Genomic DNA, 22,315 nt, shown 5'->3' with positions numbered 1-22,315 from the left:
AAGAAAAGACATACCAAATGTGATCCCTATAGAGGCTGTATTACAAAACAAAACAAATCAAGTAAAGCTTTGATTTGTATTTGAATCCTTTAGTGTACCAAGGTGGCAGCGATCCAGACAGAGGCTTTTTCTCAGCACCCAAGTCGGCCATTCACCTCACCCCCTTTAAGATGGTTCCATTTCTGATGACAATGCTCTTTTATTCTCCCGGGATTTCAAGCACAGGGAAATACACCAAGCTCAGGCACTCCACCGGCATGGCTGTCACTCCGGTTGCCCACACTGACACCACACGCTCACGTCTGATTGACTGCCCCAGTCCCACACCCGCTCAAATAAGAATCAAGTCTAAAATGTTCAAGAACAGGGGCTGGGGCCGAGCAGTACTTGCCAAAAGGAATGAACAACATTTTCTCATGTCAATGTTAGGTGCTGGTGTCAGGAAGATGCAAAAATGTTTTTGCGGGCCTGGCTTGAAGAAACAGAACAGCTGTTGGCTCAAGCACTTGTAATGCTGAGCAGTAAGGCTGCCCTCAACCTGCAGCGGAGGCCAGTGTGGAGACTGCGTCGCAAGACGTGGCCTGTACCACACAGAGCCGGTTTCCGGATTTCTCTGGACTAGTTTGCTGAATGTTGAGGCTGAACATCCATATTATCACACGCAGGCCGGTTTCAGTCCTGCCAAATAGTAGGACTGTGCAGACCATGGTCACATCTAACACTGCTTTTGTGTTAATGAAAGGCATCTCTTTATGAAGGGCTATTTATACAGATTCTTAATCTCATTTTGGTCATTTTAGATCAACATTAATTCCCAACGCTGAGTTCCTTTGGTGTTTATGGAATGAAATTCTACCGACTTGTACACTTGGATCTACACACTATCATCCTTGTCTGTATTATAGGAAACGTCTGATATTTTTCCTTTAAAATAACTGCTCACTTTATATGCCTTTGCAAAAAAGGCTTGTTCATCAAGCACTGTTAATCATCCAAGTTGTCATCAGACAAATGAAAACGTCAGACTTTGCCTGCAGCTTCTTTTCTGGTCAGCATGCTTTGTTAAGCTCTAGAATGGTCAGAGTTATAGAAAGGTAAATAATAGTGCTAATAAAATATTGATTTTATTAAGGATTGTTAAAGGGTTTATGGACATCCAGCCTGTGACTTAAATTAGATGCTTATAAACTGAAATCTATACTTTAGCTTTTTGTGAGATTAACATCAAGGTTAATGTATCCTTAAAATATCTAAGCAGCATTACATACTGATAACATACCTTAAAATAAACAGCACAAAATCTTTAATCCATCAATTGAAAAGAACACTTTTCTTCCATGTCAGAAGATGGGTTAACTAGCCTTGTGATACCTTTTCACAAGAATGAAATTTCACTTGTCTAATTTCAGTTCAAACTTGAGAGCTTCTAACTTATTTTAAACTGGGCTTTCAAAGAAAAAAAAGGCTGATTTAGTGATGTATTATCTATGTGCAGAACTGAAATGTGGGACCTTGAAATAAGAACTTAAGAAGCTCCTGCAGTCAAACTCGCCCAGCACTAAAATGAGTCTTGCAAGGAAATCATCTTTCCAGAAGGGCTATGGTATATGCTCCTGTTGAAACACAATAAGTAAATCAGAAGTGTTAATGAGAGAATCAAAGGAGGATCTGGTTTCAAGACCCCTTACAGAGTTAAGAAAAGCTCAAATCTGGAACGCATTACTTACCAGCAGCTGCTACTTTAAAGCTGAACTTAAGTTTTGAAGAGAACAAGCACAGGCATTTAGTAACACAAAAATAAGTAATTCATTTATCCTAAAGACATGTAACAAATAGCGTGAGCTAATTCTGAGAGAATTGAGAGAATTCTGGCTGCACTAAGTTTCAGTGCCAGGGAAGGACATCACAGGAATAACCCACAAAACTGCATTTTCATTTAATTCTTTGAACCATAACTGAACTTCATTTTCAATATTTGTCATAGAAGGTCTGCACACCATACTTAAGAGCAACACCATTTAATAAAAGGTAATACATCAGCTCCGCATTTTAACTTTAAACACAAAAGGGTCTTTTATAGCGCCTTATCAACAGACTACAGTACATCCCCAATATGTCAGTAATAAAGCAAAGCAAAAGAAGGGTTTATGTTTGGAAGAAAGGATCTTGCATTATAACACTCAGAAGGTTCCATTACTAAGCTGGTTCCCAGCAATGCAGGAAGACACCCAGGCAGAGATAAGGCAATGCTGCAGGTATTTTTAATATCCATCGTTCAATGCGTTTGGCAGGGTGAACAGGCGCGCACTCACACGCACAATACCACATCAATCATTAAGCCATACTCCAAAGATTTAAATCTTTGTGCTGCAAGTATTCGTATTAAACACTTTATATTGTCTGCATTTTCCCCACAATTTCATCTCTGAATTTATGGATATCTTATATTTTGCATGTTCCAAGCAATTTCCTTGACTCATTATCCCAACTAAATTATCAATTGCACTTGTTTTAAAAAGCATAGGGCTCTGCTCCAGGACATTGGCAACGCCATATAACCAACCTTGTGACAACCAGTCCATGTCCCACACTGCCTCTTTCTGATTTCAGAGATCTTCTCCTACACAAAAAGGCTCTGCTATTTTTATGTATAATGTACACAAAGCACAATTAAGAAAAGTGAATCACACAGAGCACAGCAGGTTACCAATTAAACAAAACACATATTGAACTTCTTGTCTAAAATACTGAAGCCCTCACTGCTTTGAACACAGATTCCTTCTTGGTATCATAGTGTGCAAAACAAAGTCAGAATGAGAAATTCTCTACATTAGTACCATAATGCTGGCAAAAGCAGCAATATAAAGGATAGCCTTTTTATAGGTCTATCAAACTTTAGGGTTTCTGGTGTTAAGGTGTTTGCATGCAATTTTTTGTTAAGGAAAAATGCAAAGTTTTTGTCCTCTTGCATGGGAAGGCGTCATCAAAGCTAAAAAAATATATATACAAAATAACTGTACAAGTCATATTAATTCCAAAGTGTATTTAAAGTTACATTTGATGTATAATTGGCAAGAGAATTAATACTGCTATTAGCAGTGAATGTGCTCCCCCACAGTTCAGTCAACAATCCTGTTAATTAAAAATGTGAAGACGTTTTATGAAAATCTCATACAAATGTGCTGTTTTCCCCACATATAACCAAGTAAGTCCATCGCTTGAACTCTCGTTCCCCATTCTGGTCTAGCTGGCTATAGGAAAGCAGCACAGCAAACAGCAATCGTCTGCTGCTGAAACTAAAACAGTTATTAAGTGTCTCGCTGGTCACCACTTAAATTGTCACTGTGGAAGATTGCTCGTAAGTCGCAAGTTCTCAGTTTGTGGGCAACAGAAGTTCTCGATTTCTCATTGCTCAGTGGATCTCCATGTGCAGATTAATGCATCTGCTGGTCAATATTGCACTGCCATCGCCTTCTTGTTAATCCAGGCTCGCGGCTTTTCTCCCCTCGTCCCAAGGCATCAGTGGACCGCTCCATTGCAGAACCTGCTCCGCACGTTGAACACTGTCTCCACTGTGTGGCTAGAGATCGGCTGCTTGTACAGAGGGTTGGATGCCTACGAGCCGAAGACGGACAATGCCTTGCGTTAGGATACATGCAGCGCCTCAGGTGGCTGAAGCCCTATGAGTGGGCTAGATACAGGCGTTTCAGATCCTGAAAGGTATTGGTATGTTCAACCCAGATGGATACTTGAGGACCAAAACATAAATGGAAAACAAGGGAAGTGAATTCGGAACTGAAAACGGGAGGCCCTTCTTTATGAGACGGGTTATGAGGATACGGAACAAACTGCCCATCAGTATTGTTGAAGCTAATTTTCCTTGGGCAAACAGCTGGATGGCATCCTTGGATCAATAACGTCTTGTAACTACATGGGCCACATGGGTCTCATTGGTTCCCCCAGAATGTCAGGATTTAGGATCGCCTAAGGAAAGACCACCACACGGCTTACTTACCATTTCATATCTGGCCCTGGAGCGGGCACTCTGAAACCTTGCAAACTCCATCCGGTCATGGATCGTGATAACCAGCTTCCAGATCACCAGCAGCCCAAGGCCCACCAGTAGGATGCTTCCAACTACAGCCAGCAGCACCGTCAGGGCATCGGGAGCAGCACCACACTCTGCGAAAGTCAAACGCACAGCCATGTCTTCAACCGGTACGGAGACTGCATGCAATCTCTATGTGCCATGGATTTCGGCATTTGAAACTACTGTATATAGGCTTGTCTGTCATTTCAAGACAACAAAACCAGGGTCTGACTAAAACCCTGACATGACAAAACACTGAAATTAAGTGATCGTGAAAAAACAGGGGTTTGATCAAAAGCACAGTTTTATAGCTTCCAAGCATGTAATGCTATGAACTGATATTAGGTACAACGAAGAGATTTTTATAATAATTATAGCCATCTTGTTTTGCACATAAATAAACTTTTACAAGACTTGTTCTTGAAATCGCACACAATGACAAAAAAGCAAAGCTGTGGAAAATTTTAGCTGAAGATCATGTATTATTACTTTTAAAACTAAAGTTGAATTCCATAAAAAAATTACCTCTTGGGTAGCATATCTGTTGCATTATTGTAATACACACATATATGTACAGCGTGTTGCAAAATTATTCAGACTCTGCAGGTTCTGAAGTGACAAAATGTGAAAACTGCAAGTCATGACACTTCGAAGTACCAATTAAAGTTATACTTGAGGGAGCACAAGCTTAAGGAGTGCGAGATATCTTACCCTTAGAAGACTTCAGTTCTAGCATTAAGGTTTTGAATAAAACTGTCAAACTCTGTATGAATTATTCTGCAATTTTACAAGATGGGTCTGAATACTTTTGCAGGGTACAGTATAAGACAGACAAGAAGACTTTTTGACAAATTTAAGACAAATCTCCAAGTCTGAATCCTGCTTTTTCATTGATGACATGTCAAGTGTGAAGGTGAAGGATTTTTTTTACATACAAGCTGCTTGAAACGCAAGAAGACCGACTCGGTCATGTCCTTGTCTTGGTTCACAATGAAAAGGCATTTTCACTCAATGATAGCAGTTATGCCTACCACATTACTGACTACCTAAAACCAGCGATTTGAAACTTGAGAACATAAGTCAAATAGCCGATTTATGGAGAAAGGCTATATTGAAAACATGAAATACAGTATATTGTTCCAGGGATGATGCCTGTCAAGTTTGGAATTAATCATCCAAACCATTCTTCAACTGCTGTGGTTTGGAATTCGAGACGAATATATAGGCTAAGGGTTCGTCTTAGTTTATGCAGAAATATTTTTTGAAAAATGTACTTGTACTAACACGAGAAGGATAGCTTCCAAGTTTCCAGCGAATTGCCTAAAATAGTTTTCAACTGAAACCATATGAAATTAGAAAAAGCAAATGACAGACCATCCTGGTTAAATCCATTTTGCCATATTTTAATTGCATTTTCCACAGGATGATATATGCCGTGCTTGAAGCGAAAAGGCTAAACAGTCCTTGAACAGAAGCAGTTTGAAGTTCAGCTGCAACGTACTGTATGCTGAGGACATCTGATTTGGCTTTGGATAATTAAAACATTTTCCAGGTTTGAATTTGATTTGGTTTATTGGTTCTCAACGCTGCAAGAGAAGTGGTTGTGTTTCCAAACAAAACATGCCAGGCTGCCAATGTTTGACTCAGGAGCAGAGTTTCCCCTGAGGACAGGCCAGGTTTAGACGCGATCGGCTACAGGACGTTTGACCAGGAGCAATTTGAAACAAAATTACGGAAAGGAAAATCCTTACAATTGCTTCTAACAAAGCGTATCACAAATTCACAAGCTCTTTTGCTCTGGCTTCACTGTATAGAACTATGGTTGAATGCACATGAGAAGTGTATTTCAGTAAGCACAAGGACTAAAATGCATTACTTACATCCTCCAGGACTGCAAGCCAACAATGTGAATTTAATCAGAGCGCACTGCAAATACAAAGTGTTTGAAAGAGGTATTCTGAAACACATTTAAAGAAAGTCCAGGCTAAAAGATGGTGGCAGTAGCAGCAAGCAGTTTTACTACTTTCTCCTTTTAGATTTCAGTACATAAAAATATTTTGGAATTGATGTTTCAAGGTCTCACACATCAAGCAATTCAACATATACCCCTGTGTACAAGGTCACCAGGATAGTTGTGATTTAACCAGTGCTTATCCTGTGAAAGCCTTCGTCTCCTCAGATACTGACCTGGCTCCTTCAGTGCTTCCAGGATTGAATGACCGCTGGCATGTTCAGAGTATGTGAACTTCATCACACAGTCATTTTCAGTTTTATACAGGCAAAGTACTGCATTCGGATTTTCCGTTTCTGCAAAAAGAAGGAAACCACAACAAACTAAGCTCTCGGCAATGAAACGGTCAGCCGAACCTGGGGATTGTTATCAGAAAACGGGGCAAAAAACCCTGAAATGGTTCTACCAAAAATAAAAACACTGTGAGAAATGTAAAATCACTGGCCTCAGATACTCTGTAGTTCACTTGGTGTTACATAAGCCATATTACAATGAAGTCATCCTTGGATTAATGATTACCTTCCGCTATCTGGAGGAGAAAAAACTCTCCAATTCTGCTCATTTTTCTTTTGTGCCATTTTGAATTCCTCCAGGAACTAGACTTCCACCCCCTATTCTTAAAGTGTGAAGTTTCCAGAATGTACATGTGGAGCCCATTAAAACAGTCAGATGTCTAAAATAGCAGAAAGTTATGAAAAGGCACTCTTGTGAACTTGCTTTTGGTATGGAGGTGCGCACCGCCCTGTTCTCAAAGGAATTAAAGCAATGCTTCATGAGCACACATTGACCACAACGTTTTTTTCACTGTATTTTTCTGTTTCCATAAAAAATGAGATTATACATTCCTTAAGGCTTGTAAGAAAATCCTAGGTCTATGAGGGTTTTTTGCTGCTGAAATATGGTACTAGAAAATTGAATCAGTATTTCTGAAACATGGTCGTGCCGGGTGTTATTGAGTTAAATAGTAAAGACTATACATTGTTTTGATTGGATCTATCTTGCTACTGGTTAACACTTCAATAGTATTAAAGATCAATTGTCAACATTAACAGTACTTGGTTTCCATGAACTAGATCAGTTTTGTCCATTTTTGTTTAAAGATAAAACAGTATTGGTCACACAGTACTCTTTCAGAAACTTTTCTACCAAATGAAAATTAGCAAATCGTCAAACCTTAATCGAATGCCTAATCTTTAACCTTGTTAAATCTTTAACCTTTAACCTTGTTTCAAACTACAGCCCATACAGGCTTGAATGTTGAACTTGGTTATTGTAATGAATGCCAACAAAAAAGGTTGACTGAAGCCCTCCTAGCCTTTAGGTTCAATCATTACACAACACTCTGCGTGCCTCAAAACACTCGGATGTAATTGGAGTAATTTAAAAGAGAAAAGCCCAGCTGTGTGTCCCTACCCTTGGTTGCAAAACCAAATAGCTCAGCTGATGTTTTATCTTAAAAAGGAGATACAGTATAGTGTTATATTAGCTTTATCTGTGGTAACCCGATTTGCATCTACCTGATGCAACTCTTGAGTTCTGAAGAAAATACAAATGGAATATTATTTTTCAATTACTTCTACAAACAGCTTATATATTTATGTACACAAGACAAATTGGTTTTAGCAAAACTTCAGCCAAGAATCGTAATGCAATCAGCCTCTTGATTTCTTGGCCCCTTTGCTGGTTCTATCCAAAACAGGGGCCAAAATGTACAGAGCTTCATAATCCCTCGAGATGAGCAAAAAAAAAAAACAACATTACGTGCTCTTTCCCTTTTCTGAAAATCAATAGCCAGTACTCACCAAGAGTGTCTACAGTAGTGATCTTATCCTTGCATACTCTTTCACAGGTCTGGTTGTCAGCAAGTCTTCCAGAGTTAAACAGGCGGCACTCAATGCACTCCCTGGAAATCAAATCCCACAAAGCCGTCTGAAACGTGTTCTCTTACTTTACGGGTAATGCATTATGGGTATCGCAGTGGCCAGATGAGCAGTGCGGCCACACAGTGCCAGAGTCTTGGGCTCGATCGGGACCACTGACATCTTGGAGACTGCACCTCGCCCCCCTATTTAGGTAGGTTCCCACCAGGTGCTCTAATTTCCACCCATCATCCAAACATACAATTCCTGGCCTTCCAGTGGGTTTGCATCCTATCCAGGGGGAGAACAGCGCCTCCTGCTCCGTTCTGACAGGATAACTGATCACAAGGTAAGGCGTCTTTACTCTGAGGAGTACATCCATTTCCTTTTCAAAGTACAGTCCAGTTACCACAGCGCTCACCCGTGTATTTACAGTAAATCTGGCCGAGTCAGACGATCGCAGGAAAACGCGTTCTCCCCAAAACTTAAAATCGTTTCGCACTGCTGGAAAGCAAATTATGAGATTTTTTTTAGTTTAGAAACGGGGAGGTGCCAGTCAATATTTTCAGAAAACAAAGCATTTGCCCACTAACGCAAACGCAACATTTGGCAGTAGAATATCCAGGCACTCGAAATGTAAATTTATGGACCTTGATGCACATAGCATTTCTGACCATTCAAATGCAGCTCTGTGCGCCAGAACATCTTTACAAAATAGCAATCTTACAGTAAGCGAACATGTCAAAAGGTTTATGTGGCGTGAAAAACGGGAAAACGGGATGTAAAGAGCGCGGCTGAACCCCGCAGGCGCGGCCGGCCCCGCGCACCTTTTCGTGCCGCAGGCGTCGGGGCAGGTGGGGCACTTCTCGCACGCGTCCCCGAAGGCCCCCGGCTCGCTGCACTGGCACTTCCCGCAGACGCAGCTCCCCCTGCCGCTGCAGATCTGCCCCGCGTCCGACAGGCACGAGTCCGTCTCCGTCGAGCAGTTGCAGTTGTCGCCGATGTAGCCGGCGTGGCACTTGCACTCCCCGCAGAAGCACTCCCCGTGACCTGCAGGGTCAACAGACAGCGCTGAAGGGCGACCGATCCGCAGCCAGATCCTGGACGTCGTTCATATCCGGGTCAAGGGGCAAGAAAAGACTTGGCCCTCGCCGCAAACCACACACTGCAACTACATTCCTTTCTGGGCACAGTGGTCAAAACGGAAGCTTTTGAATCCAAACAAGTAGGCATGAACACATTTACATCTAAAAAAAAACGTAGGGACAAGATGTAATTAGCTTGCATCACAGCCGCCTTGTAACTCAATGAAAACAACCTCCATGCTGACTGGCAGCAGCTGGCCCCAGGCTGATAAAGCCGCTGTTTGTCCTCATCGTCTACCCACACTACATCCCAGAGCAGCTGCCGTGGCTGAGAAACGCAGCAGCCCGTTATCGAGTGCGTCTGACAGGCCCCGGTCACAGGCTTCATCCGATTGTTGTTGAGCTGGACGTCACAGCTCTTGACGATGTGTCTCAGGGGTCGGCAGAAGGAGCAGCGCAGATGTGAAGATTACAACCGTTTAAATGACAGGATTGTAGGGGGGGTGACTTCATTCCCAAACGCAGCCGTCAGCTGGAAACAAGACTGCTGACTCCTGCAAGTTAGCTCTTCTCGGGAAATGGCCTGCTCTCTGAAAAGGGCCTTTCCAACACAGTCCCCAAGGAAGAGGAGTGCATCTATCCCAAACAGCACTGCAAGGGGGAAACGGAGCACAGTTCCACCCGTGAGACTTATATTAGACACGGAAACACACAAAAAAACTATCATTCTGGTCAACAGGAAACTCACGGTTTCACCCAACCAGCACTTTACAAAAATTACACTGGACACAAACATTGACAAACCAAATCCCTTAAGTTATTAAGTATACTTTGATATTGGTCAAGCAAAAAACTTAACTGTTTACAGCTACCTTTTCGCCTTGGGAAGTTAAAACCCACTGACAAATGCTGGCACTTCACGCTTCATGCTTCATTCATCTCTTGCATGATACAGCTTATGGACATTTTTACTTTTTTTGCTTGCACTGAGTACTAGGTCAATGAGGAGATTCCCAATGAACAGGTGCAGATTTAGGAAGTTTTAATATTGATGATCAATGTACCAGACAAGCCATTCCATAATTTTACCAAAACCCAAGTGTCAGACCTTTCAAAAGTATATCCATCCATTTTCAATATCTACTTAGACCAATGCATGGTCGTGGTGAGTCAGAACCTAACCCGGCAAACAGTGGGCTCTAGGAAGGAGTGTGTTGTGTTAGATAGTTTGGGCTTCATGTTCATCAGTATAGTATGGGCCACTTCCTACTTCAAGAACTGCCAAGCTGCTGCCACACCAATAGTACAATTAAAATACAGGAACAATTCATTATTCACACAAAACGTGCCTTAGGAGTCTGCTGGAGTTTGTTTGGAAGATAATGATTTTACAAAAATTCAGTCCATGAGACAGGCAAAAACATTTTTTCAGCTTAGTTAGAAGCCACATCAGCATAATCACTGGTTTCGATAGTTATGGTTAACATGATGAATCTTCCAAAAAAAAATCTTCCAAACATTTCCACACGTCATATCCAATAATTGTGAACAACTAGAGTATCCATGACAGTGGGACAAGTACCGGCCAAACTGCTCAGGTCTCTACATGTCTCTCCACACCTGTCCTACTTGGATCACATTTTTTAAGCAATACTTATGCAGGCTATGACCCAACTCCCTAGGTTAGAGGATAAACCTGTCAGAGGTTCCTGAAATCATTTCTCTTACTGGGATACAATCTATAAAATAGTATATATTTTCAAAATATTGGGTGACAGGGCAGTTCATAATCTAATGACACAGATCATAAAACAAATATTAAGAAGCATAATAAATTTTCTGTCCATGTACTCTGTACATAAAGAACCTAACATAACATCACTTTATTAGCCCTATACAATTTCTTGCATCAGGAAATCGCAGACCCCAGCTTGCTCTCCATGAGACACACAGACACACAGACAGGGAGAGAAGCTGGGGGTCAGAGCGCAGGGTCAGCCATTGTACAGAGCCCCTGGAGCAGTTGGGGTTAAGGGCCTTGCTCAGGGGCCCAACAGAGCAGGATTCCTCTGCCGGCCGCGGGATTTGAACCGGCAACCTTATTTTTAAAAATAAATTCCCTTTTAATAAATTAATACTTAATATACATCTTTAATGTAAAAAAAGGTCTTCTGTAATCCCTGAACAACTGGGGAGTAACTGCCATGGTGGAGACCACAAACAGGGCAGATACAGTCATATAAATCATCACAGACAACCAGTCACTCCCTTAAACAGCTGCTTTAGTTTTTTTAAATTGGTTAGATCTGGCAAGATCCCATGCTTAGCAAAGGATGGATTTCTACAACTTTCTAAACAACTTATCTGAAGAAGAGAATCAATAAGAACCAGATTAGTGAAGGAATAAAGGACATCAAGTCTTAGTGTTCTGATGGTTTTGTTCCACTTCACCAGAAGCACTAATCTTCGCGGACAGATCAAGGACAGTGACATCGATTATTTTCTTCCACATCGCAGGGCGAAGCTTCAGCTACTGATGTTAAGACTAGAAAAGGCCTGCAGCGTGCATTTTTCCCATTTAAAAATAAAGCATATCCTTGTACGTTCGTACTTTTTGACCAGAAAAGTTAACACTTCTAATGAAACGTAACACCCGTTGGTGCTCTAGGAGAACAAAAATACTGAAATGCGCCACACAGGCACCATTTCAAGCAAGAGGTGCATATCTCTTCAGAAATGGGCTGACACGCAACATCTTACCTGCCTTGGCTCGATACAGGGCTCCTGGGTACCACCATCTTGGATGAGGTGATGCCATATTGGTAAGGGCGGCATGCACTCACCGTATTTCTAGGTGTCTGTGAAAGGGACAGACTATGTATATGCGGTGCAGATGTATATTCTGTTTTTTAGAATTAAAAAAAAAGGACCCATCCAACAGTAGGGTATGTAACAGACATGAATAAGGTATTAGGTTATGAAATAGCTAGTTTATTTCAGGGATGAGGAGATGAGCAGCACAAAGGTATATAAAGGGGGAAAAATGCTATTCTTACTTGATCTGGGCCGAGTGCTTTGATGTAGCCCAAAGTTACATCAACTCTACCAATGTACATTCTTAACTTCTGTAAATTCATATTTCGTGTGCTCCTGTTAGATCACTTCGACTAACAGGTCAGTGAATACCACTGAATGACCTTTCCTTTGTTGTCTTTCCTGGCTAGTGTGATTGTTTTTTAGCAGCTAGCCTTTTCTTAAGAGAAGCCAGGGAGTCATCTTCGATAGCATGACTGTGTTGCTTGCTCCAGACTCCCACAGGACTCCCTCGGTGACAGTATTTTCCACAGGCAACATCAGTAAAGTCTTTATACGTCTCGTTAATAATCACACAGCGACTGAGTCACTGCAATCAAGCTAAAAAACAAGTGGCAGTTTAGCTCTGTAATTGGACGTCTTTCTGACTGGAGGAGTTAGGAGCTGTAAGTGAAAAGGGCAACGCAACTGGAATGAAGCAGGAGGGAGGTAAACAGCCCAGCTATAATCATTCTGTAACCATCTCAAAATAAACCAAATGTTTCCGAGACGAGTTATTTCTGAAGTCTGGGCTCACCGCAAGTTTTTGCAATATTTGTCTTGTGAAGTGTAGGAATGTGCGACATCTCTGCCAAGCAAATGATCTCGTCCCTTCCCACAAAACAAGGGTCCACACAGCTTGAGATCTCCAGAAACGTGTACTGTACCTCCTGGCTGCTGATGCATGTCTACTACAGTATATGAGGGGCTGCTATAGGGAAGGTCAACTAAATAATGTTCTGAACTTCCTGCAGCTGACAGCTTCACCCTGCTTTTATTTCAGCTCCTACACTCCTCCTCCTGCATCCACACTCCCCCCTGCTCCCCTTTCCGCTGCCCCAGAACCACCACATTACAAGTATTTCCTGGTGTCAGCAATGCATTACTGGCAACACAGAGAGGAAATGCTTCTTTTAAATCTGGTCGCCAAGAAGACTCCATGACCCTGCAAACTGTCTGCACACACGCACTTCCTCTCTGCCGAAACGCAACCCCCTCACCACCACACTCTCGTCCAATTATTTTTTTAGACCACAAGTCCGCTCCTGTATGTTCTACTAAGAACACTCCTGAGATTTTTTTTAGTCGGCTGAACCCTAAAGAGAAAAAAAAAGGAGATTTATGTTTTTGGTTAAGAGGGAAAACAGCCAGTACAAAGGAAGGTCAACAGCCTGCCAGCCACTGTGTACACAACAATCAGAGCAACTCGGACAAAGCAGTCACCCTCATCACAACAGGAGGTCTTTGTCCTGAACTAGCACTGTACTTTGTTGGCCAACAGCTGGAATGACTGGATAAGTGATGCAAAAAGAAGAAACTTACAAACACCACGATTCACATTGTTCAGTTTACCACACTGAACCTGAGGTGTTAGGTAATTGAATGCTACATGCAGTTGAACTTAATGAAAGGCTACATGTTTTTTTTAAACCAGGAAACTTGAAGTTCAATTTCCTTCACATTTATAAATAAGAATAGCATTTTCTAGATTATAGAACAGCTAAAAGTTGGAGGTTTTCAGGATAAAAAAAAATTAAACTGAAACATCTCATGACATGCCAAATAATCAATTTTAATTAAAAAAGTGAACAATACTGCAATTTACCTACAATATAAATGTTAAATGAATTAAATCATTACTAAAGCCACAAACTGCAAACCACTGTTCTGTAAAGAGCAAGCAAAGCATTTATCTTAAGTTCTCCTTGTAATAATTGGTTGCACTGGTTAACCGTCTGTTGTGAAAATACCATCACAGATCAACAGTGTATCATTATATGTGTAACTAGATGTATGATTCAGATGCTGAGGTTCTATCCTCTAAATAGAGTTTGCTCACATAATTATTTCTGTTGTTCCATTCAAATAAAGTAGAAGAGAACTGAAATTCCACAGCCTCCGGGTTGTTTTGAGTTGACAGTCTAAGCAGAAGTCATAGTGGAGGGCTGTGGCTTTAGCGCTCAGCAGTAACTTAAAAATAGCCAAATTTGTGGACGCACAAATAATTTGCTTCTCTATAAAACCTGTTATTTAAGCTGCTAAGAAACTTGCTTAGCAAAGGCATTTCATATGCCTGCGGGCCACAAAAGCCCTTTTCTGAGCGCACCACAGCTGCTCAGGAAACAGCGTGGCTCCACGACAGCCATACTACCAGCGTTTTCTCTAAGGGTACCACTCAGATCCAGCAACTGGGCTTTGCGAAGCTGCTTTGCAATGAACAGACCAGCCGCACTGCAAAAACTAAACCAAACGTTTCAGAAATGCCCGAACACTCAGTCAATCATTTATGTTTTTGCTATTGTTGGTTGATATAACAAAGACTTTTTGCTTTGTTCAGGTGTCGGTTGAAGACTTCTAAGGTGACGTGAAACGTCAGGTTTATTTCAGAAATCTTTAACGATTCCTGTTTACTGTAGCCACCGCTCAACAAAACAGTGTCGCACTGAAAAGGACAAAAAGAAAAGTCTGCGACCAGAATTTGCTGGTAGGCTTTTCTTCCAGCCAGCGAGACTAGAGTAAGCGCAGTATCTGTTCAGAGTTTCATTTCTTGTGAAAGATTTCTCACTTAAATGCAGCTACTAATCCTTCTTTTATGGTTTGGGTTCATGCCCGAGATGTGGGATTAAGACACAATACAGAATGTTCCTTTGTGATTTTCATCACAAAGGCAAAATCCTTTTTTATTTGGAGCTGTGGTACAAAAAAGCTGAAAACAGCTGGGGAGGACAGTAGGGGAATTCAAGCTATCACCAGTGAAAGTATTCCATTATTTTGACCCAGAAAACATTTATAATTTAATATAAATTGACAAAGTGACAGCAAGATGCTACAAATGAGTAAGTCACTCATCCTTATCCTTACCACTTAATAGCTAACCAATGACTGCCACGAAACCGGTCCACTTTCACAAAGCTGAGTATTTCCAGAAATAACGATTACTAAAGGAAGAGCACGCATTGCAAATCTTGTAAAATTTAAATTTTTTACGAAGAATAATCTGCCCAATTGTGAGGCGTCATTATTAAAATAAGGCTTAAGCCTTTACGCAATCAAGCATTCAGCTTTTATTTCTGTGGTGTTAGTTAGCTATGCGCTGACAGAGGCCAGGACCTTCACAAAAGTCTGTTTAATATTGGCAAGTGAAAAATAAAAGCCTTTCAACTGGCCTACAAGGCACTCTGTGTTCACTACTTTAAAAAAAAAACTGATATTAAAACATTTTGATACACTGTATCTTGTCAAAAGCTGCATTTTATCGTGCCCACTGTAAAACAAATGAAAACCAAGCAAAGCTGATGGAAACATACTGTGAAAATAAGACATTTTAATTGCGAGGAATTCACTCTACCCCTAGATAATCTTGAAGCTGACAATGGCGAAGTTATACCAGCTGTGGAACGTGATAACTCTTGACCTTCAAGTGCTCCAGGCACCTTGTGCATATTAGACAGTACACACTCCCAGGAGAAATGGCGGCATTTAGCAATTTCACTCTTGCAATATTACACACTAATGAAAAGGCATCTAATTTCAGTAGATACCAAACAAATTGCTTCCATATGCTGACAGAACCCAACAACCCTCGTATTTTAGAGTACATATCAACTGCTGGATTGCGTAAAATTGCCAAGAGCTACCAGATTTTTTAAGGGCCTATGTGCCCATAGTTTTTTGGCTTCTTTCCCCAATTTATTTTCTTGTCAGGCAGTGCTTTTTCTTTCTGCCCTCCTTTTCTTTGATTAGTGGGACCAATATTTTTCCAAAGCATGGTAAAATATTTAAAACACTGCAATTACACTTTTAACAAAGAAGCCAACTGATGGTTATTCGCATCCGTGCTGGGAAAAGTTACTTTTAATGCAGTTCAGTTCAAAATACTTTAATCATCCACAAGAGGGGCAATTTAACAAAATCCATTAAAGAGTCATGTTGGGGAGTACAAAATTAAAGAGAGATTGGGGGAATATAACTTACAAGGTCATCAGTGCTTATTGCTTACTAGGAAAGACGTGCATAGTAACTGGTTTAAAAGCTTTAAAATGTTTTTATGCATTCTGTGGGTGCATGAGAAAACTGATCCCAATTTGTAGCCCCCCCACACACCAAATGCAATCTTAAGCTGTCTTTTTTAGAGATGCGTTTTATCACCAAAACACATCTCTATATAAACCAATGTTTTATGAAAATGTAGGTTTATTATTTCTTCCTTCTTTTAGGTGGTTCTTGATTTGCATGTATACAGTAAATGCAAAATACTTGTTAATTATCTGGGAGCAATGCTAGTTATGATAATGTACAGTACACCCTATAATTCTAAACCATTGCTTTTTAATAACAGACAATACTGGCACCTTTTGGCCTGACCAAGATGCTTAATGTCTGTGGTAGTCCACCAACTTTGACACAATGCAAAGAGCACTTTAAAATGGGAAAGTTCTGTGCAGCAGGGCTTTTTAAAAATTGTTCTCTATAATGATATTGCAGAGAAAGAATACACACTGCTATAATATTAGAATACCCCTCCAAGAGTCAAATGGTAAAGAAAGGGCTCTTGTGTGGAAAACAACATTTGACTAATCACACGCTCCTTTTATTTCAGGGCAAACCTCGGCTGTTAGGCGCCAGCCTCACGTGTACAGAGCAGCGATCTCGGCAAGGTGGAGCCTACATGGAGATGACTCACGCGCGGCCCTACCAGTCACAAACCCTTTCCCCATCAAAGCAGATGGCAGCACAGTCTTTAGAGGCCATGAGCTCGACGCGCCAGTGGAGCCAAAATCTGCCTGGCCCACGCCCTTGCTTAAACGGTGTGTTCTCCACAGAGCAGCCATTGAAAAGCAAGCAGTAGGCTGAAATGGGGAAAAGGCAATCTCGTAGAAATCGGTGTTAAACTAGTGCACAGACGTTTGAGAAAGCCAGTCCGGTTGAAGCAGGTTGGAGGTTAGGAGGGAGATGTGTCAGCAGGGTTTCATTCCAATTCATAAGAGCATAAGACAGGTCACAAATGATAGAGGGCCACCTGGCCCATGCAGCCCTGCTGGTAGCTGGTAATTAACTGATCCCAGGATCCAATCCAGCTATTTCCTGAAGGAAGCCACGGTGTCACATTCAACAACATGACTGGGTAGTCTGCTCTATAACCCTAGAACCCAGTGTGGAAACAAGTGTCACCTATTCTCAGTCTGAAACGCATTGCCACTTGTGTCCTCTGGTTCACGTCTCACCATCTATTCTGAAGAAAACTGCTGGGTTGACTTAGTTAATGCCTTAAAGGGTTTCATCCAGTCATTATTCAAAAGTGCCTTCTGTCTCATCTGGGTTCATTTCACCTCCTTCCAGGTTCATGGAGTAAAATAGGCCCTTAATGTGGAATCGCATGCTTCAAAACTAGATTCAGATACAGCTGTGAGGTGTTTCCAATTGTGAGACCCCTGATCCTTGCTCCATTGCTCAGAACGTAATGATCCCCTGTGTTTAACCTTCTCTATAGACCTTAGAATTATATGCACTGAATCATTCCTCCTTAGTTCAAGACTGAAGAGAATGATTTAGTTCCAATAACCTGTCTATATACAGCACTCCTCTCTCAGATCAGGAATTACTCTTATTCTATGTCATCCTTTCTGTGCCAAAGGTTATCAAAACTGAGTATCATTCAAAGCAAGATCAGACAGGTGCATTGCAAAGTTTAAGCACAGCTTCCCTGGATTTAAACTGCACACTTTTTGCTCCATACTCAATCATTCTGTTTGCTTGACTTACTGATTTTCACCATTGTCTTGATGAAGACATAGAAGAAACAACAAATGCCTATACCCTTTTGTGTCTAACGTCCTGCAATTCCAAAACTCCCCTGTGGTGTGTCTCCCTACTGTCAGCATTGATCACTTTGTACTTAACTATGAAAATCCATTTGCCACATCTACCCAATGGAATATTTTGCAGTCTCTTAATTTCCCATGTGAAATTGTTCCGGTTTGCCACTCTCCCTGTTTTTGCATTAAATGCAAGTTTAGTTTTCTAACTATATCAAAATCTACATGTAAATTATCAACATAGATCAGGAAGCCCAGTGGCCCCAAACAGAACCCTGCAGCACACCACTATCCCCCTCTCCCCACTCGTGAATGTGCCTTTCAAGGTGATGCAGCGTTTCCTGTTCATTAACCAGATCACAATCCACGTGCTAGATTACCTTGGACACAGACTTATTTTGGTGAGTTAATAGACTCTTCTGTACAATAGAAGTAACCAGAATAAAAGAACATGAAAAACACTTTAAACTTAATTGATATAAACAGGTGGGAACCGATTCACCACTGCAAAAACACCAAACCAGACATTAGTACAGAATAGTATACCTTTGACAGACCTAATTATAGACATGGTGATGTGAATTAACTTTATGAGAGTCTGTTCCCAAGCAAATGCTAACACCCCACTGTTTTGTCAATTTCAAACTATGAGATGTGCTCAGATCAACCTGGATTTTTGTTCCAAGGACAAATTCCAGCCCTTTTCCAAATTACCCATCTGAGTTTATTTCACCACCTTCCAAAGAATGCAATTAAATTTCAGTCATGGAGTCAAATAGGTCCTTAACATCAAAATGCTTTTGTTTCATTGCATGCTTCAAAATTTGACGACAAAGGATTAAGAAACTTATTTATTCAAGCAGATCGGTATTTTGATTAAACGTGCCTGAGACAATGAAACACAGATTAATCACTTAAGAGATTAGAGAGATTGATTACAAAGACCTGTCCTGACTGGATGCCTTAAGAGACATTTCTGAAATTGATGTTGAAATGTTTCTCCAGTTTAATCCCATAAAAATATTTTTTTTTAAATTTGCCTTACTTTACCTGGGAGCACTTTACTCTTAAAGCTTGCATACAAGAAGAAACCCTTCTAACACTGAAACAACACTTTACTCCATAACGTCCTTTAGATTTTGACTTGAACGACTTGCCCACCCACTGCATCCCCCAGATTTCCAGGGCACAATTAACCGTTACGTTTTGGCAAAAGGGTCAAGTTTCCAGTAACAGAGCTGTTCTTGCTTATGGGTCCAGAGTAATAGACTCAATAGTCCTATTTACTACAGTATATATATTGTCCTATATGAAGTCTAAAAGGCAGGGCAGCCCAGGATTCTGGAAGCTCTGGACTAGTGTTGACATTTTGGTACATCTCTTTTGCATAATGTTCAACATTCTTCTGATACTTAAGAGAAATTCCATTCTGCATCCCACACGCAGAGGAAACGCAACACGCACCCTAGTCCACACACTGTCACTGGCCAGATGGAAATGATTTTTGCATCAGGTCATTTTTACCACTCTGTCATAAAAAATTACAATTATGTAGTTCAGTGACATTAATAAAAGGAATGCACATTTCTAAATCATGTAAACAATTTTTATTTATTTTTTTCCCCAATCTTAAGCTATTTAGAATTGTTTTAGAAACTTTTTCCTAGTAATTGTTTTAATACAACAGTCCCATGGATTATTTTATCTATTTTGACTGAACATAGCTGGAAAATTACAGTTTTCTAACAGCCAAGCACAGTCATGTCCTGGGATTACATAAACTAATAAATACCCCGTCACTGAAACTGAACATCACAGCAGGAACTGGACCTCAAAGCACAACAAAAAAGGGAAAAAAAAATGAAACGGAGGATTAAAAGATAAACTAACCAAAATTACAGCTTTTAATTACTTATGGTGGCACAAAATACCTCAAAATGTACGTTACTGATCCTAAAATGGACTTTGGTTAGTTTACACTGTTGTTTTTATATTATTCTTAAACAGCACACCTTTTTTGCAATTGTCAGATTTACAATGCTGTTGCTCTATTTATTAATGCACTATTAAAATGTTTAAGACTTCTGCTGTGTTAAAATCTCCAAAACATACAGCATATACAAGATTGGAACAATTTGTGACAAGTACTGTCTACATTATTGTAACCTGTAATCTGTGCACCACTCTAAACGGATCATTTGGCTTCTTTATCCAGACCAATTGAACAGCATTGTTTAGTAACATGCTTTAATAATGGTGATCTGGAAAAAAAACAGTTAACACAGGCTGTAAAACAAAGAACAGGGCTGGAACATCAGCAGGCCCGAGTTAATCAAGAATGAAATCTGCACCATCTACAAATCAATAGCAGCACTGTTTTCTAGGTAGAAAGATGAAATCAAAAGATTTTCCAAACAGCTCAGCTCAAATCCGTGACTAAGCCTCCCCTCTGGGTGCCTCCCATGTCTTCCTCCCATACTGTACTGTATATGTCGAGCAAGTACAGGACACCTTTGATTTGCATGGCAGGTACATTTTCAGATTGTTACTTCTAATCCCAGAGGGCCACTGGCAAAGGTAACTTGTCTGGGACTGCCTAGTAATTTCAGAGCCGTAAGGAAAAAAGAATGTTCATTAGCGTTTACCTGGAACACATTCTGCTACGCCCAGCTGTGTTTAATCAGCACCTGGGAAGTCTGCCTTTATTCTCCATAAGCTGTTAAATACCCTGGTTTACCCCAACACAGAGAAGCTGGGTGTCAGAAAGACGACTGGTGTTTTGATCCTTGGCATTTGTCTGCTTCAGGAACTAAAAGAAACGGACCCCTGCCGAGACAGCAAAAGACTGAAGGCTGCTCTGCCTCGCTACTTAAGCCGGGGGTACTGTGTTCTAAAGAACTGCAAAGTTGTACGATTAACAGTTGAAAGGAGTCAGAATTCGATGCTTATTTAAAACCTTGCTTTATAAATATAGACAGAAATGCCACAGAGAGAGAGACAAACAAAGTAATGAGAGAGAAAAGTTCCCACAACCCAAAGAGTTTCTTTGAAATCAATACAAACCATGCTGGCTGGTACACACATATGTTCCTCAGTATAATTTAAATACACTCTATCTCCAGAAAAACAGCAGAGGGATACTTCAAATTTATGGGGGTAGAATATTAAATTCCACTTTAACAGGCTTTTGTTTTAAATAACCATTAACTTTTATATACAGACCTTAAACCAAAATAGCCGCTTTAAGACAGACATACCAGTGAAACTGGAAACTGTAAATTGGACAATCAAAAAGAGCATGTGTGTTATATTTAGCTCATGCACAATATATACTGTTTACATTACCCTACAAGTAACACACCCATCTTAAGACACCCAATTTCATCAGCTGAAATGATCATGACTTTAAAATTACTGTAACATGCTTTCACAGTTTCAACATTTTCCGATGTGATGCAATTTAAACTTCAAATGGATGATAGGAAAAACCGTTTTAACAACCTCTCTGTGGGATCCTTTAACTTCTAAGGCATGGTACAATAGGGTGAAATTATAAAACTAAGGAAATGCATTTATTTTAATTGAATGCAGTATACTTTTCACTCTGTTTTTGAGGGGTTCTAACAATTATGGTTTTGTATTAAATGAGAATAAAAATTACCACTTGGTGTTTAGTGTCTGATCACTGTTAGCCGTTTTTAACTTGGAATAGCACTGTGAAATGTAAAATCAAAGGAAAGACTGTGCAGTTCTACTGTACCTTCTATCTACAGATGATCAGATGACCCCAGACCTCCGCCAGCGCAGAGGTGCAGAGACGTGATGGTAACAGACAGAAATAGAATAGCTCTCTCATATTTGCCTGTTAAACTGCCTGACCCTCCCCCCGTTAACATGTCTGACCTGGATGTTTTAGTGGATAGCCTCCAGGAAGCCTAAAGGCTGATGCTCTTAAACACCCTCGAGAGGCTTCTAACTTCAGAGCTGAGCTCTGAGCTCACTGGCTGATGAGCAAGGCCTCATCGAAGTAACTATCTGAACACAAATTCAGGGATTAACAGGGAGGCACTGTGTAAAAACACTAACATAACTATCAAACGCCTCAGGGACACAGTCTCGAAAGTCTAGTCACGTGTGTGTATGATTTCTTTTGTGCTGAACTGAATGCTACAGCATGCAACAGCCAAGCCAACCAAGACAATTTGTAGGTCAGATACAAGATAAATGGAAAAAAGAAAACTCTCAGTCTTCTAACAATGTGCTAGATGACTTTCAAAGGCCATATGATCTAAAACTGCCAGGCATTAAATTGTGCTCTTTCTTCTTACTAATGTACCATTTAAAAAAACATATCAGGACAAAACCACAAATATAATCAAAAC

The 22,315-nt window shown here is 40.6% G+C and overlaps 1 protein-coding gene across 1 annotated transcript in view; it reads right to left on the bottom strand.

Annotated features, from left to right (window-relative positions):
* Nucleotides 1-2,002: 2,002 nt before the first annotated feature.
* The window catches only part of itgb5 (integrin, beta 5), a 40,179-nt gene continuing 19,866 nt past the window's right edge, over nucleotides 2,003-22,315 (bottom strand). The window contains exons 11-15 of the mRNA XM_088931415.1: nucleotides 8,788-9,010; nucleotides 7,904-8,004; nucleotides 6,278-6,397; nucleotides 4,016-4,182; nucleotides 2,003-3,615 (exon numbers count right to left, since the gene is read on the bottom strand). Coding sequence (XP_088787541.1) covers nucleotides 3,520-3,615; nucleotides 4,016-4,182; nucleotides 6,278-6,397; nucleotides 7,904-8,004; nucleotides 8,788-9,010 — 707 coding nt within the window. The 3' untranslated portion in view covers nucleotides 2,003-3,519. The remainder of the gene's footprint in view (nucleotides 3,616-4,015; nucleotides 4,183-6,277; nucleotides 6,398-7,903; nucleotides 8,005-8,787; nucleotides 9,011-22,315) is intronic.

The sequence above is a fragment of the Atractosteus spatula genome, chromosome 13 (assembly GCF_055471065.1).
Source record: "Atractosteus spatula isolate fAtrSpa1 chromosome 13, fAtrSpa1.hap1, whole genome shotgun sequence".
NCBI lineage: Eukaryota > Metazoa > Chordata > Actinopteri > Semionotiformes > Lepisosteidae > Atractosteus > Atractosteus spatula.
Note: the sequence above shows the minus strand (reverse complement) of the source record. Positions and strands in the feature narration are given on the sequence as shown.